Here is a 15588-nt window from a genome sequence, read left to right on the forward strand (position 1 = left end):
CGTTGCAACCAACTTGACAAGACAGGGTTTTGATTTTGTTGCTGCTACAAAACTGTTATAGACACAGAAATTTCTCCTCGCTCTCTGGTCTCTATTTAAGCATCCTTGAAAACGTGTAAAATGTTACCTGTGACACTGACTTCCTGTGGCCGATCTATGAACCCTTACTTAACTGTTTACCAGTTCTGGGAGAGGGGGTTGCAGGATAGAACTTAATTTAAAGCACACTGTTGGGAGGGCTTAGGGTTAAGTTTTAGTGTCGGAATTTGGCCATTATTTTACATTCCTAAAAGGAGCTGCACAGCTTTCCCCTGACTGATGGGCATGTGTGTGTTCTGTGTAGGTTGGTGTGAGTGTGCATCAATAACTTTAGCCTAATTGTGAGTCTCTTATTACTTACTCTTATTCAGAGTTCAGTGCTGTTGTGACACGTACTGATTTTACGGTGGCCCCACATGCCTCAGATGGAAATCTGGGAGGGTTCATCACCCTCCCGTCTCAACTACTACACACAGTGAAACTCTAATTCCTTTGCTATGGTTTAAAGTGATGCTTAAGATTTAGGTCTAGGAGCGTCACTCAGAGATATGGCATGTGCCTAGTACATACAAAGCCTTGGATTTGATTCCCAGCATTGGTGCCTTACACACAAGGATGTTTGACACCAGTCTATGGATACTGCCACTGGATTATCCAAGGGACAGACACACACACACACAGAGAGAGAGAGAGAGAGAGAGAGAGAGAGAGAGAGAGAGAGAGACAGAGACACAGAGACACAGAGACACAGAGACAGAGAGAGACAGAGAGAGTGAGAAAGTGAGAGAGAGAGACAGACAGAGACACAGAGACAGAGACAGGGGGTAGAGAGTCCTCAGATTTGTCAAAAACTCCTCCTGGTAGTGTCACAAGACATCAAAGAATATAGTCCAAGAATGATGCAGTTGAAGATTTTGAAATAAGAAAAAAGAAAGAAAACTGAGCCTGGTAGCAGCGTGTGCAGTAGTAGACATCTTTCTGAGTCACACACCTATGAATTCCTGCTGTGGGCTCTGTGGTGTGTGAGAGGAACAGGAGACAGCTGAGCTCTGGCCACTAGCTGAGCAGAGCACCTGGGTCATTAGCACCCAGACCACACTGATCCTGTCACTGCAATTTGGCGTTGAACCGACACTCCCTTTAATAGACCTCCTGTAGGAAAAAACACAAGCCAGGGGTGCTAAAAATTAGAGGCCGTGTCACCGTCATCTACCAGCCCTATCCCTCCTCCAAATTAGTATTTTCCTTGGCGTCTCACTAATGCATTGAGTCTGAAATTCTCAAACAGCCCTAGAAACAAGGTCCTGAGTAATTGCAACCCACTTACAATCCAAAAGATGTCTTCTTCTGACTGCAGCAGCAGCTCCCGCCGGGAATTCAGAACGCAGCCCAGCAAGGAACCTGGGGAGTGGGAGTCACTGCTGAGGGTCTTTCCCTGATGGGGAGAGTCGGGAAACTGTGTCCTTACCTTTTGTTGGAATCACTCATCCCTCTAATTTCTTTCTTTCATTTTTAAGATTTTATTTATTTTATGTACATGAGTGCTCTGCCTGCATGTACACCTGCCTGCCAGAAGAGGGCACCAGATCTCATTATAGATGGTTGTGACCCACCATGTGGTTCCCGGGAATTAACTCAGGACCTCTGGAAGAGCAGACAACACTCTGAGCCATTTCTCGAGCCACCCCTCCCCCCTCAAATTTCTTAGGATTGATAAACTCAAATATAATCTGTGAGTTCTGGGAATTGATGCCCCCTGCATGCTAAGTGTTTGCGTTACCACTCTGTTCCACTCCCAACGCCAAGGATAAGTTTAAGTTTTTAAAAATTTATTCTCTATAAATTTCATACAAGATACTTTGATCACTATCTTTCCCCTCCCCCAACTCCTCCCATATCTACCCCCTATCCACCCAGCTTCATGTTCTTTCTCTCTTAAAAACAAAACAACAAAACATGGAGTCTAATTTGTGTTGGCCAACTACTTCTGAGCATGGGGCCGGCCCTAGAACATGGTTCATACACTCGTTCCCAACCCACTGGGGGAACTACTTCTTCCTTTTCCAGCAGCCATCAGTTGTGCCTCCCTGGGAAGGGGGAGACTTCGTGCCCACTTCCTCCTCCATGCTGGGATTTTGTTTGGCTTGAACTTGGTCTTGTACAAGCTGTCAGTGTCTGAGTTCATATGTTGTGTGTGGAAAACATTGTTGTGTTACCCACCGCTTCTGACTCCTCAGATCTTTCTGCCTCCTCGTCAGCATAGATGCCTGAGTCTTGACGGGTGTGTGTGACACAGACATCTCATTTAGGGCTCAGTGCTACGAAGGATCCCACTCTCTGTACACTGTTCAGTTGTGGATCACGTAGTGCAAGAAGCAGCTTCTGTGATAGAGGTTGATTGATGGACTGGTCTATGGGTACAGCAACATGTCATTAGGAGTCACTTTATTGCTCTGTTCCTTTAGCAGAATAAGAGTCGTAGGCTTCCCCACAGGGCATATGACCTATCTAGTCCCAGGTTCTTGACCCCATTAACAATGTTAATTCCATCTTATGGAGACTTTAAGTCCAGTTGTTTAAAAGTGGTTGGTTATTCCCCTGGCATGTGTCACTAGTTTACCAGTGGCCATATCTTGCCGGGAGGGTAATTACTCTCGTTCACAGAATTCCTAGTCAGGTAAGGTGACTGTTACTTTTCTCCTAACACCTAATCCCCAAATGAAATACATATAAAAACTAGCTTCCACATATAAGAGTAAACGTGCAGTGCTTGTCTTTCTGGCTATGACTTATACTACTCTTGATGGCTGTTTCTAGTTTTCTCTATTTGCCCACAAATTTCATTTTTCACATCTGAATAATATTCTATCATGTAAACGAACCACATTTTTTATTTTCCATTTGTCATCTGGCAGGCGTTTAGGCTATGTCTAATTTCTAGCTATTATGAATAGAACAGTGAAGAACATGGATGAGAAAATATCTCTGTATTAAGAAGCAGAACCCTTTGGGTATTCGCCCAGGAGTGGTCTAGTTGGATCTTTTGGTGGGTCTTATTTTCAGCTTTTTGAGGAACCTCCACACTGATTTCCATAGTGGCTGGACAGCTTTGCACTTCCACCAGCAACAAATAAGTGCTGTTCCCCCTTTTCTACACATCCCCACCAGCATACACTTCTTTCCCACCCCCACCCCCTTGGCTGTTCTGACTGGGGTAAGATGAAATATCAAAGTAGCTTTAGTATGCATTTCCCTAACAGCTAAGGATGTTGAACTTTTTTTTTTTTTTTTTTTTTTTTTTTTTTTTTTTTTTTTTTAGTGTTTCTGAGCCATTTGTGAATCATGTTTTGAAAAATTCTGCCTAGTTCTGCCATGGTTTGTTTTTGTCAACTTGACTCAAACCTGGACATAAATGGGAAGGGAGAATCTTAACTGGGAACGTGTCCCCCTCAGATTGCCCGTATGAAGTCTGTAGCGCATTTTCTTGACTACTGATGGATGGAGGTAGACCCAACCCTCAGGGGGCGGTACCACCACTGGGTAGGTGGCCCTGGGCTACTATATAAGGAAACAGGCTGAGCAAGTCATGGAGAGAAAGCCAGTAAACAGTGTCCATCCACGGCTTTGCTTCGGTCTTCAGCCTTTGGTCTTTCGTCCTTCGGTTCATGCCTTAAGTTCCTGCCCCCCCCCTCCCCGCCCTCCCCCCCCCCCCCCCCCCCCCCCGCTTCCCTCGTGCTAGAGTGTGATGTGAGAGTTTTAAAGCAAACCCTTCCCTCCCCCAAGTTTCTTTTGGTCAGTGTTTTGCCACAGTGATAGAAATCCTGGCTACATTCCATGGTACGTTTTAGAAATTGGGTAGTCTGTTATCTTACATTCACGTTTGTTTAGTTCTGTGTATATTCTAGATAGTTACCCTCTGTCAGATGTATAATTAGTAGTTTTTCCCCCATTATATATACTGTCTCTTCAAAAGCTTCCTAAACTCCTGTTTCTTTATTATTGGTCTTAATGCCTATGCTCTCAGGGTCCTGTTCGGAAAGTCCTTTCCTGTGCAAGCGAGTTCAAGCTATTCCTTACTGTCTCTTCTATAAAACTTAGGGTATCAGGTCATATTTTGAGGTACTTGGTCCTTTTGGAGTTGAGTTCTATGCAGAGTGAGTGAGGCAGATCTGCTTGCACTCTTCTCTATACTGTCATCCAGTTTGACCAGCACTATATGTTGAAGGCAGTATCTTTTCTCAAGTGTGAAATGGCTGGCGGCTTTCTCAAAAATGAGGTGTTCATAGGTATGTGGGCTGATGTCTGAGTCTTCAGTTTGACTACACTGATCAACATGTCTGATTTTATTCTAATACCATGTTGTTTTTATTATTATAGCTCTGTAATACAGCTCAAATTAGAAACGATGAGATTGTCAGCAGTTTCTTTATTGCTCAAGATTGTTTTTTCTATCCTGGGAGTTTTGTGTTTCCACAAGAACCTTAAGATTATATTTTCAATTCTAGGAAGAATTATGTTGGGAGTTTGATGAGGATTGCATTGACTCTGTAAATTGCTTTTGGTAGGACAGTCATTTTCACAACATTAAATCTGTCAATCCATGAACATAGAAGCTCTTCCCAACTTAAGGCATTTTCATTGTCTTTTTTCAGTAGCTTAGCATTTTTATTATACAAGTCTTTCACGTGCTTTGTTAGCGTTATCTCACAACATTTTTTGCTAAAGGTACTGTTTCCTATATTTCTTTTCCAGTATGTTTGTCATTTGTATACAGGAAGGCTACTGATTTTTGTGTGTTAATTTTGTGCCCAGCTACCGTGACCGATGTTTTTTTATCATCTGTAGAAGTTCCCAGGCAATTTTTAGGGTCTTTTATGCCTTACAACCATAAGGATACTCTACTGTCTTTGTTTTCTTTTGGTATATCCCTGGTCTCCTTCGGTTGCCTTACTGCTCTAGCTAAAACTTCAAGCACTGTACTGAGCAAGTACAGAGTAGAAATTCATGTCTTGCTCCATGCACCCAAATGCTTTGAGTTTCTATCCATTTATAATGATGTTGGCTGTGGGCTCAGTGTAGATTGCCATTATTTATTCAGATTTGTCCTTCATATCCTGAATCTCTCCAGGACTTTTATCATGGAAAATGTTGAATTCAAAGCACTTTCCTGAACCTAATGAGATGATCGTGTGGCTTCTGTCCTTCAGTCTGTGTAGCAGATCATGTTTATTCACTTACGTATGTTGGGCCATCCTTGCATCTCTGAGATGAAGCTGGATAATCTTTTCAGTGACTTCTTGGATTTGATTTGCAATTATTTTATTGATTCTTTTCATCTACCTTCATAAGGGACAATGGTCTATAATTTTTCTTTTTGTTGCATCTTTGTGTGGTTTAGGTATACAAGGTAATAGTGGCTTCCTAAAAAGAGCTGGGAAGGCTCCTTCGGCTCAATTTTGCAGAATAACTTGGGGAATTCAAAACACATCTTTTAAAATTATTTGCTTCATCTTGATTTAACTTTGTTAGATTATATATATTAAGATAGTCATCCATTTCCTTTAGGTTTTCTGATTTGGCAGAATACAGATTTTTAAATTATTCCCTTGTGATTCTTGGAAATTCCTCAGTGTCTTTTTAAATGTCTCTCTTTTCATCTCTAGTTTTATTAAACTGGATTCTTTTTCACTAATGTAACAGAGGTTCTGTCGGTCTTGCTCATTTTTTTTCCAGACTGTTTCACTGAGTGTGTGTGTGTGTGTGTGTGTGTGTGTGTGTGTGTGTGTGTGTGTGTTTCCACTTCATTGATTTAAGCCCTGGGTTTATTTCTTCCCACCTTTTTTTTTTCCTACATGTTGTTTTTGTTTTTTGTTTTTTTTTTAAAGCTTCCAAGTATCATTAAGTTATTACTATGAGATCTTGCCAATTTTTTTTTTAATGTGGCAATGCTATGAGCTTTCCTCTTAGAACTGCCTTCATTTGTGTCCCATAGATTTTGGAATGTTGTCTTCATTTCAATTCTATTCCAAAATGTATTAAATTTTCTTGACTTCAGCCTTGACCCAACTGTAAGTTAGTATTGCACTGTTTGGTTTCCATGAACTTATGTACTTTCTTCTGTTCCTGTTGCTCATATTCAGCTTTATCCCATGGTGGTCAAACAGGGTGCCTGAAGTTGTTTCCGTTCTCCTCTGCTAGGACTCGCCTTGTGCCTTAATATGTGGTCAGTTTTGCAAAAAGCTCCATTGGCCGCTGAGAAAGAGTGTGTTCTTCAATATTTGGGTAGAATGTTCTGTGCTGTCTGGCGGCTCCACTGGTTTAAGATGTTATTTAACTCCAGAATCTTTTAGTTTTTGCTTGGATGACCTACTGACGAAAACAGGGGTACTGAAGTCACCCAGTAGCACTGTGTTAGTGCTGATATGTGACTTTAAATGTAAGTGTTTCTTTTGTGAAATTGGGTCCACTTGTGTTCAGTGTACAAATATTTAGAATTATAATGTCTTCCCAGTGGAATTTTTCCTTAGTAAGTATATAGTGGTAAGTATGTAGCGTCTCTTCTTGACTCTTCCGACTAGTTTGAATTCTCTTTTGTCAGATGCTCATTAAGTGCTAAAATTCTTAATGTTACCATTACAAAGTGTCCTCAGCTTAGCCAGAGCCAGTGTGCCAGTGTGGCCAGACCCCTGTAAGCAGTTACAGAACTTGCTCGAGCTGCTCTTACCTGGTCCCTGAGAACTCCTACAAGCAGTTAGCCTCGACAACAGCACTCTGTTATCTAGGCCAAAGTGACTATCTGAGTAAGGAAGGGCTGGGAAGGCTGACCTAGGCTAGAGCCATTCTGTGTCATCCAAATCGATTTGTCCTGGCACAGAAAAGAACAGTGCTGGCATGTGGCTGTGTCCAGAGGTTTGGAGTTTTACTAGCTGCAGGTTTAGGGCTTTCTTTCTCTTCCTAACCCCCAGCCTCCCCACAGAACTTTGCTTCTCTTCTCATTTGTGAACTAGCCTGGCCGTCTTGCCTCCTCTTCCAGCAATTTCCTATCAGACCGTGCACTGTTAGTGCTGACAAGACTGTAGGACAAAGCACATTACTGGTACTCAGTAGAGATCCCGAGCTCGTTGTTGGGGTTAAATCAGTGTAAAGCTGAAGGAGAGGCAGGTCTAGATAGTACAATTTGTATTTTCTAGCTACTTCCTATCTCTCCCACCAGCCAGTCTTAAAAACGGCTGGCCTGGGGCTGCCATCAGGCCTGGATCTACAGCTGCAGCACCTGGTGCACAGCCACGGCCCTGCGTTCTCACCGCTCACCTATACTCACTTATAGTAGGGGGACCGGTTGGGGCAGTTGCAAGTTCTGAGCTTGGAGGTAGCAGGGCACACCTGCAGGTTATGGTAGCCTCTTCTGCCAGCAGTGAAGAGGAGCCAACCGTCCTTTCATTTTCTAGCCCCTCTAGACGTCATCTCCTGAAGCTCCTGAAGTTCCCAGGTAACGTGCAGGCAGTTCGCTCAGGCAGCCTGCTATGCTGGCTGGGCCAACCCAAGATTCCTACCAACTCAATGAGATTAATAATTAAGATGGAAGTGACTCCCATCCGAGAGAGAGAGAGAGAGAGAGAGAGAGAGAGAGAGAGAGAGAGAGAGAGAGAGAGAGCACGCAACCAGGGAAGTCCCACTACAACCCAAGTCAGCACTGACAGGGACTGCCCTAGAGCCCATGAAGGTATCAGCAGAACAGGGCCGAGTTTCAGGCTGTCTTTCCTCACCCAGTTTTCCCTCCCACAAATCTGTAAGAGCAGGGAACCCCAACAACCCTATCTAGTCCTCTAGTCTTCCCCAAGGCCTACTTCCCCCTTCATTCACTGTTTATCCATCTTGGCTCTCTCGTCTCCCTCAGTAACTTCATCTGGACTCTCTTGCCACTTTGTTGCCTGGTAACCTGTTGCTTATCCATCAAATGCCACACCAAAAATCACTTTCTTAGGAAAGCCATCATTGGCCATTCTGCAGAGCTTTGTTGGCCAGTTTGGTAGTCATTAATCATACACTGCTATTAAATATAACTAACCAGCCCCTACACCACATTAACCATAAGTCAAGTGATGAGCAGCTATGTGGGACAGGGTTTCTCTGCCCACCATAGATGCAGAGCACTCTCATCATCACGCAGTGGTCAGTGCTGCTCTGCCCAGCCCTGTGGTTACGCTCTCAGGACCTTTGCACTCTCATTGGCATATCTCACACAATACTATCCCCACTTCAGCTCTGGCACTATGCCCGGTATCTTTAGGCAGCTGACACGGAGTGAATTCATAATACAGTGTCTTACGTAACACCCCATCTGCCAGCTTTCCACTAACTTACAAGCTAAGAAAAACACTTGCTGCCATTTGTTCTCATTATTAGCATAGTGCAAGCTCTGATGAGGTTTTTTTTTTTTTGTTTTTTTTTTTTTTTTTTTTTTTTTTGCCTTTGCTGCCAGCCCCTGAGTTTCTGGATTATGCTTCTGTGCTTTGACCCTGGATGTTGGTCTCCAGAAGCCTGTGGGTAATGCTCAGTCTCTCTCCCCTTTATCCCAGGGAAGTCTCGATCACCTGGATGAAGTGGCCGCTCTGATTGCTGCCACGGTCCATGACGTGGACCACCCTGGAAGAACCAACTCCTTCCTGTGCAACGCAGGCAGTGAGCTCGCTGTGCTCTACAATGATACTGCAGTCCTGGAGAGTCACCACACAGCCCTGGCCTTCCAGCTCACCGTCAAGGACACTAAGTGCAACATTTTCAAGAATATCGACAGGTTTGTCAGGATAGCGCTCCTGGGCCCGATCATAGGGTTGTGAAACTGAAGGGGAAACTAAATTTTCTCTGATTAATGCTTGAAAGTGGGAATGGAAGTAGTGGTTATCACTGCCTCAGATTCTAAAATAGCTTTGCGCATTTGAACAATCTCACTTTTCGGATTGCCTTTCATGTTTTTAAAAACCTCATTTAGTCATTTAATCCATGAAAATAAATGCTTGTTATGCACTGCAAAGCGTTGCCTAAACGCTGATGGGATCGCTAACAAATCTATCATATATTTTTGCCTTCCCAGAGGTGGGGCATCCCATTCTTTTTCTGTGGCTCAAAGACAATGGACAGTCTGGAAGCAGTCTTGCGTTTCCAGCTGAGTTTGGGGCACTGGGAGCCCTTCCTCATGAGGAGGTCCTAGTGGAGATGCTGGGGCCCAGAGTTCGCCAGGTTTCCCTCTCGCTACATGATCTCATCTGCAGAGAGCAACTTGATGTGGCGAGGCAGAACAAGTCTTGTCTGCCAGCAACTCTGGTCAGGCTACGGCTATTTCCCACAGCATGTGGCGAGTTGCCGAGCAGGGTCCTGGTAAAGGCCAGGTGATCACTTGGGCCTCATGACACTGTGTACATGAACTTATCAGGTGAGGCCCTAGAAAAGTCTATAACATTATGGACAATGGTTGTTCTAATTTGTACTTAAGTTCTACGAGGATCAAGGGCCTGAAAGATAAAAAGTTCTCTCCAGGAGCCAGTTTGCTGAGCTTCTCTCTCTTTCTGTCTCTTCAAGTTAGTAAAAGGTAGGAAATTTCCGATAATCATCTTCTGTTGTTATAACCACTGCAACATCTATCAACTGCAGGCTAGAGAATTGCATAAAAGGACAGTCTTCCTCAATAGCATCAGAAGAAACAGTGGCAGGTTCTCTGCAGTAGGAACTGCATGGACCACAGTCAGGCCGCCTCATCAGGCTGCCACTCTGGCTTGTCACTTCTTCCTTCCGCTTCCTTGTCCTAGTGTTTTCAAAGGAAACGGTGGACACTCCTTTCGAAACAACTGCCCACCATGTGACATGCACTTCCTTTCCTCTTACCATCCCTGTACCTAAGAGTCAGCTGTCACTGGAGAACGTGGAACGTGGAATGGCATCAACATGGGCTCTTGGACCAGCAGTCACTTGCCTCTGCTCCAGCTATGTCCCGGGTGTGGGAGGCACAGCAGCAGGGCCCTTCTGACTTTAGGGCGTGACGTGAGCGGGAACTTTGTCTTCTCGTTATTTAGGAATCATTATCGGACGCTGCGCCAGGCCATTATCGACATGGTTTTGGCCACGGAAATGACAAAACACTTTGAGCACGTGAATAAGTTTGTGAACAGCATCAACAAGCCACTAGCAGCCGAGGTAAGCATCCCCACGTGATCATATGCAGCAGGGTGCGCCCATGAGAGCGAGGTGACTATCAGCTCGGAGTAGAAAAGCACTGTGAATCCAGCTGCTTGTTTTTCTTGGGAATGAGACCACACTAACAGCCATTCACTGCATTTTTTTCTTTTCTTTTTTGTTTGTTTGTTTTTCAAGACAGGGTTTCTCTGTGTAGCCTTGACTATCCCAGACTCGCTTTGTAGGCTGGCCTCAAACTCACAGCGATCCGCCTGCCTCTGCCTCCCAAGTGCTGGGACTAAAGGCGTGCGCCACCACTGCCCAGCTGTCCACTGCAATTTCTTAAAAGGATGGCCCTGAGATCAAGTGATGAAAGGAGTTAGGTCCGGAGAATGCAATGGAGGGAGCCCACTGATAGGTAGGCTGAAGCCTGGTATGGCAGGAGATCCAATGCTCTTTCAGTTCTCCTCTTTGAGCTCTTAGGATCTCAAAGTCAGGGGCTGTGTTGAAGAACTACATTGCCAGTGTCACCACAGTGAGACAAGTGTATTAGCTCCTCCCTGTTGCTGTGATAATATATCCTGACAGAAAGCAAGTTATGGAAGAAAAGGGTTATTTGGCTTCTAGGTCAGTCTCTCATGGAGGGGTGTTAAGAACTGAAGACAGAAGCATGTAGGCAGAAATGCTCGCTTTTTCGTGCAGCATTAATTCTGCCCAGGAACTCTGTCCCAGCCTACGAAGGCAGAGACACCTTGGAAGGAGGCAGCTCACTGATGCAGTCACAGTTCATGCCTAGGCAGCTGTCTTACAGGTCAGAACCACTTGTCTGGGGATGGTACCACCCACAATAGGCTGACCATTAGCCATCCAGATAACTCCCCTCCTCCTCCCCCCCCCTCCACAAACAAGGGGCCTATAGGGCCATCTGACCTGGGAAAATCTCTCAATGGAAAGTCCTTTCTTGGAAGAGTCTAGGCTATGTCTCGTTGACAGTTAAGCTAACTAACTAGTACAGCAGTGACTAGAAAATAAAAATGTACGTCTTTCTTTTTAGAAATTTATCATGTCTCTCTCCATTCTCCTCCCTCCCACTCTGAGAGAGAGGGGGGGGGGGAGAGAGGGAGGGAGAGAGAGAGACAGGAGAAACTAACAAAAAATCTGTAGGAGATGTGGAGAATTTGGATAAGGAAGAGAATATGATCAAAGCATATAAATTTTTTCTTAAATACAAATTTTAAGAAGCGAGAACTTGACCATGGACTTGCTTTGGGGGCTTTGGAAACAGGACACAATGCTCACTCTTTACTATCTTTAGAAACCATAAAGTGGGCCATAGCTCCTAAAAAAGCCGATGTTCCCAGTCCTGTGGAAAAGGTAGAGTAAATGTTCGAAAGATGACTGGATGACCAACGAGGCCACTGTCTGTAGAACCCACCACATGCCATGAGCAATCTAGGAGGAACAGTGTGCCCCTCACCTGTGTGTTGAACCTCTCCTCTCATGGACCCCACCACACAAAGCCAGGGCTTCCCTTTTGACAAAGGATGGAGGGGAACAGCAGCTATAGGTTTTGAGCAGAAAACTACACAGGATGATAGAATTTAGAATTGAGAAGGTCATCTCTCCATACCTCCAACTCTTGTGTTGAGATTTACTGCCTGCCACGTCATCCACAGTAAACAGTACCTTCTTAAGGTTTGGGGGAAATGACTTCTGGAACAGTCTTCTCATCACGGGTCTAATAAACAAGACCAGCCTCAAAACAAAATCCCCGCTCTGTGTCCTGCTGTCTTTCAGCTTGGCAGAGCTCTGGAGAACTAATTAACTGTTTCATAGAGACCGATGGTGCCTTTTGGAAAGACTGTTTTCCCAGGCTCTGTGGTTGGCCTATGAATGCATACATATCCAGCCACTCACAGACCTGGCTGCATGCCCCACGGCCACTGGCATTCCCCCAGGAGCTACATGCTACTGCATAATCATGTTTCCAGAGACTGCTGAGCACACATTCTCTGGCTTTTTTGGCCCAAATGTACATGTTTCATGCATCATGCTAATTGTCCCTCAGTGAGAGGCAGCCAGGAAAACACATGAATGTACACATAATTAGGAAGTGGGGGTGGGCAGCAGTGAGCAGAAACAAGTAAAAATGAATGAAAGAGTAATCGAAAAGTCATACTTTCTCTCCCTTTGATGCATGAAAATAACTGAAAGTTGTGGTTTTGTAATTTCTGAGTTGGAGCAAGTGGGGGAGGGAGAGGGAGCGAACCCTTTTAAAGGTAATCATCAAAACCGCTCAAAACAAACGCTGCCTAGAGCTGTTCAGGTAAGTAGGCGGATGGGTGCTGACAGGAACTTCCTGCCTTTTAAACCGTATACTCTACTGATGGTTTTTAAGGCAGATGCTAGCATGTCACGTATGGATGCAGGAATTGAGCAGTTCTCCTTGCTAAGCCCGTCAGACCTGTGTGCCTGGTGAGGTGTAGCCTCCTCCGTAGGCCTCACCAGCCCTGATCTCGTGTTTTCCAGAATGAGGGCGGCGACTGTGAATGCAACCATACGGGAAAGAACTTTCCTGAAAACCAAATCCTGATCAAGCGCATGATGATTAAGTGTGCTGACGTGGCCAACCCCTGCCGCCCCCTGGACCTGTGCATTGAATGGGCTGGGAGGATCTCCGAGGAGTACTTTGCACAGGTGTGCTGCCACATGGCCCGTGTCCCTTCCTTCCCTCTGAGGCCGTAGAGCTCTGTGGGTTCCACAGCTGGTGAGCTCTTCTCCAGAGGGACACCCCTCAGCCCTGGCTAGGGACATGTGGTTCTCCCAAGAGACAGACCAACTTGCTAGCCACTTTCATACGAACTGGGGAACTCTGTATTCGCTATTACTGTTTCCCCTGGTGTATTGTGGGAGGCATATCCTACCCGTGGGTCACTCTTACTCAGGAGGAGAAGAGTTAGACCACACCTTGGTTCAAAGAGGGGGTGTCTAGAGAAGTGGCTCCTTGGGTAAGAGCACCTGCACGACACAGGCATGAGGACTTAAGCTGCAATCCTAGCACCCATGGAAGGAAGCAGGGCATGGCCTCGTTAGCGCCTTTGACCCCCAGCACCGTGCAGGGGCAGAGATGGGACTGTCAGGGTTTGCTAGGTGCCAGCTCCAGTCTAGGTTCGGAGAGATCTTGTCTCAGAGGACTAAGGTAGAAAATAACAGGGCAGGACATTTGACATCCTCCACCCTGTGCACATGTGCACACAAACACACCTATGCACACAGGCCACACACAACACTCACATATGTACAAGCAAGAAAATATACATACATACACATACCAAAAACTATTTCTGTTAGCTTCTATAAGAATTCATATTTTTTTTCTAGATAAAGGTGAAGGGCTTTACAAAATGATATTAAAGTTTTTTTAAGGATTTAGAAATGTAAAGACAGGATTAAAAAGAGAAAACTCCAGAAGACAGTAAATTACCAGATGTCTTTTGAAATGGTCTTATTTCAAAGAAGAAAAACTTGAAAGATTTGCGTCTATACACATGACAGGAGATGATAGCAAGTCGCTGTAAGTAATGCATTAGGCGGCGTGCTATCCAGCTGGGCCGTGTAACTGAGGCAGAATAAAGGATAGCTGACACTGTGTAGCAGAGCTGGCTGGGAAGGAGACCCTGGACTGCAGAAAAGGAAGACAGGCAGTTCTGAGTGCGCCCATGTTGGGGAGGGGGAGGCAGGGGGCGGCAGAGTGGAGTGAGGAACGAGGGTGGGGTATGGACCAAATTACTCTGAGAACACCAGTGGATATTTTAATGCTCCCTAACCAACTGGGTGAGCTGAGCCAGAAGTTATTAGTGGGTTTCCTGGGCCCCGCAGGGAAAAAACTTGAAGCCTTACTCCTGGTTACTGACACTGGGAGGCTGGTCCACGGTTAAGATCTCTGACAGACGCTTGCAACTCAGGTGTCCTTTTCTCTGGCAAGAATGTAGTGATAATGCCAGTCTGACCTAAACATCAGGTTACAAATGAAGCCTGTGATGAGTCCCAGACATCATCAGAGCGCGGCTTCCACCACTGAGCTTCAGGAGCCCAGACAGGAGCATGTGCTGCAACATGTGGGTTACTCAGATGCCCACACACCTTGACAGCTGCGTGTGAACACTTGCTCACAGATCAACCGCTCCAGCGACAGTCCTGGAGGCACCCTGACTGTGGCTGTACATGAAGGTGTTCTGGACTTGCCATTTTGTCGTGCAGAATAGTCAAAAGACATATACTGAGAAGTTAAGATTTTAAAAAAACAGGCCTTTCTCACAGCTGCAAAAAAATGTAAATTTTAAGTGAAAATAGTTATAAACAAAATCCTGCACGCATGCAGCCAGGACTACAGCGACTACTGCCCTTGACTTGTGTGGCCCACTGCCTCTATTTCATAGGCTACCGGCAGTTTGACCTTTGCTGCAAATGTCAATCAGTGGCAATAGGTTAGGTAGGAATGAAGACCTGAGCTTACAAAAGTAAAAAAGCGATCACAGAAAAAGGGACTCAGTTCCCCTAGGCCAATGCTTCAGGGGAGGCCGTGGACTAGCACAAGATGTGAAATCAGGGCTAATGATGATTCCGCTCTTGGAGCACACCGCCCTAGCACCCTCTAGGTCCTAGATTCAAGAGAGGAGAGGGCGAAAGGGGGAGGGGAAGAGAGGGATCCAAGAGTGAGGAGACCTGAACACGGTCGCTGTGGGTCACCTCGGGAAACGGGCTAAACTTCTCTGAGTTCTGGGCTTCTTCTGAGAAACATGCTGTTACTATGAAGGCTTCTCATGTGCCACACAGCCCTGTGCAGTGGTGTTTTTGTTTTTTGTTTGTTTGGTTTTTTTTTTCTTTCTCACAGACAGACGAGGAGAAGAGGCAGGGGCTGCCTGTAGTGATGCCGGTGTTCGACCGCAACACCTGCAGCATCCCTAAGTCCCAGATTTCCTTCATCGACTACTTTATAACAGACATGTTTGATGCTTGGGATGGTAAGTTAGTTGCTGTTTTATCACCCGCAGAGGACACTGCTATACTTGATGATGATGATGATGATGATGATGATGATGATGATGATGGTGGTGTGTGTGTGTGTGTGTGTGTGTGTGTGTGTGTGTGTGTGTGTGTGTCTCCCCGTCCCACATGCCCTCCGTGGGCAGGTAGAGTAGGTGCAACCCAGCATCTGGCAGTCTTGAGTGTTTCAGACCTGATGAGTGAGTGTCCCCTGCATGAACAAGGGCTACACCTTTCCAAGGGACACATTTCCAAAAGCGCACAACCATTTCATTCTCACAGGAGAAGAAATGCCATTGAGCAGAGTGTTATTTCATTCTCTGTGAGTTTCAG

At 45.4% G+C, this 15588-nt stretch overlaps 1 protein-coding gene across 9 annotated transcripts in view; it reads left to right on the forward strand.

Moving 5' to 3' along the window:
- PDE8B (phosphodiesterase 8B) overlaps nt 1-15588 on the forward strand; it is a 219058-nt gene that overhangs the window by 201083 nt on the left and 2387 nt on the right. For all 9 annotated transcript variants that reach the window (XM_084802310.1, XM_084802311.1, XM_084802303.1 and 6 more), the window contains 4 exons: nt 8619-8836; nt 10110-10230; nt 12739-12906; nt 15104-15233. In XM_084802310.1, coding sequence (XP_084658436.1) covers nt 8619-8836; nt 10110-10230; nt 12739-12906; nt 15104-15233 — 637 coding nt within the window. The remainder of the gene's footprint in view (nt 1-8618; nt 8837-10109; nt 10231-12738; nt 12907-15103; nt 15234-15588) is intronic.

This window comes from Acomys minous (genome assembly GCF_964271855.1).
Source record: "Acomys minous genome assembly, chromosome: 11".
NCBI lineage: Eukaryota > Metazoa > Chordata > Mammalia > Rodentia > Muridae > Acomys > Acomys minous.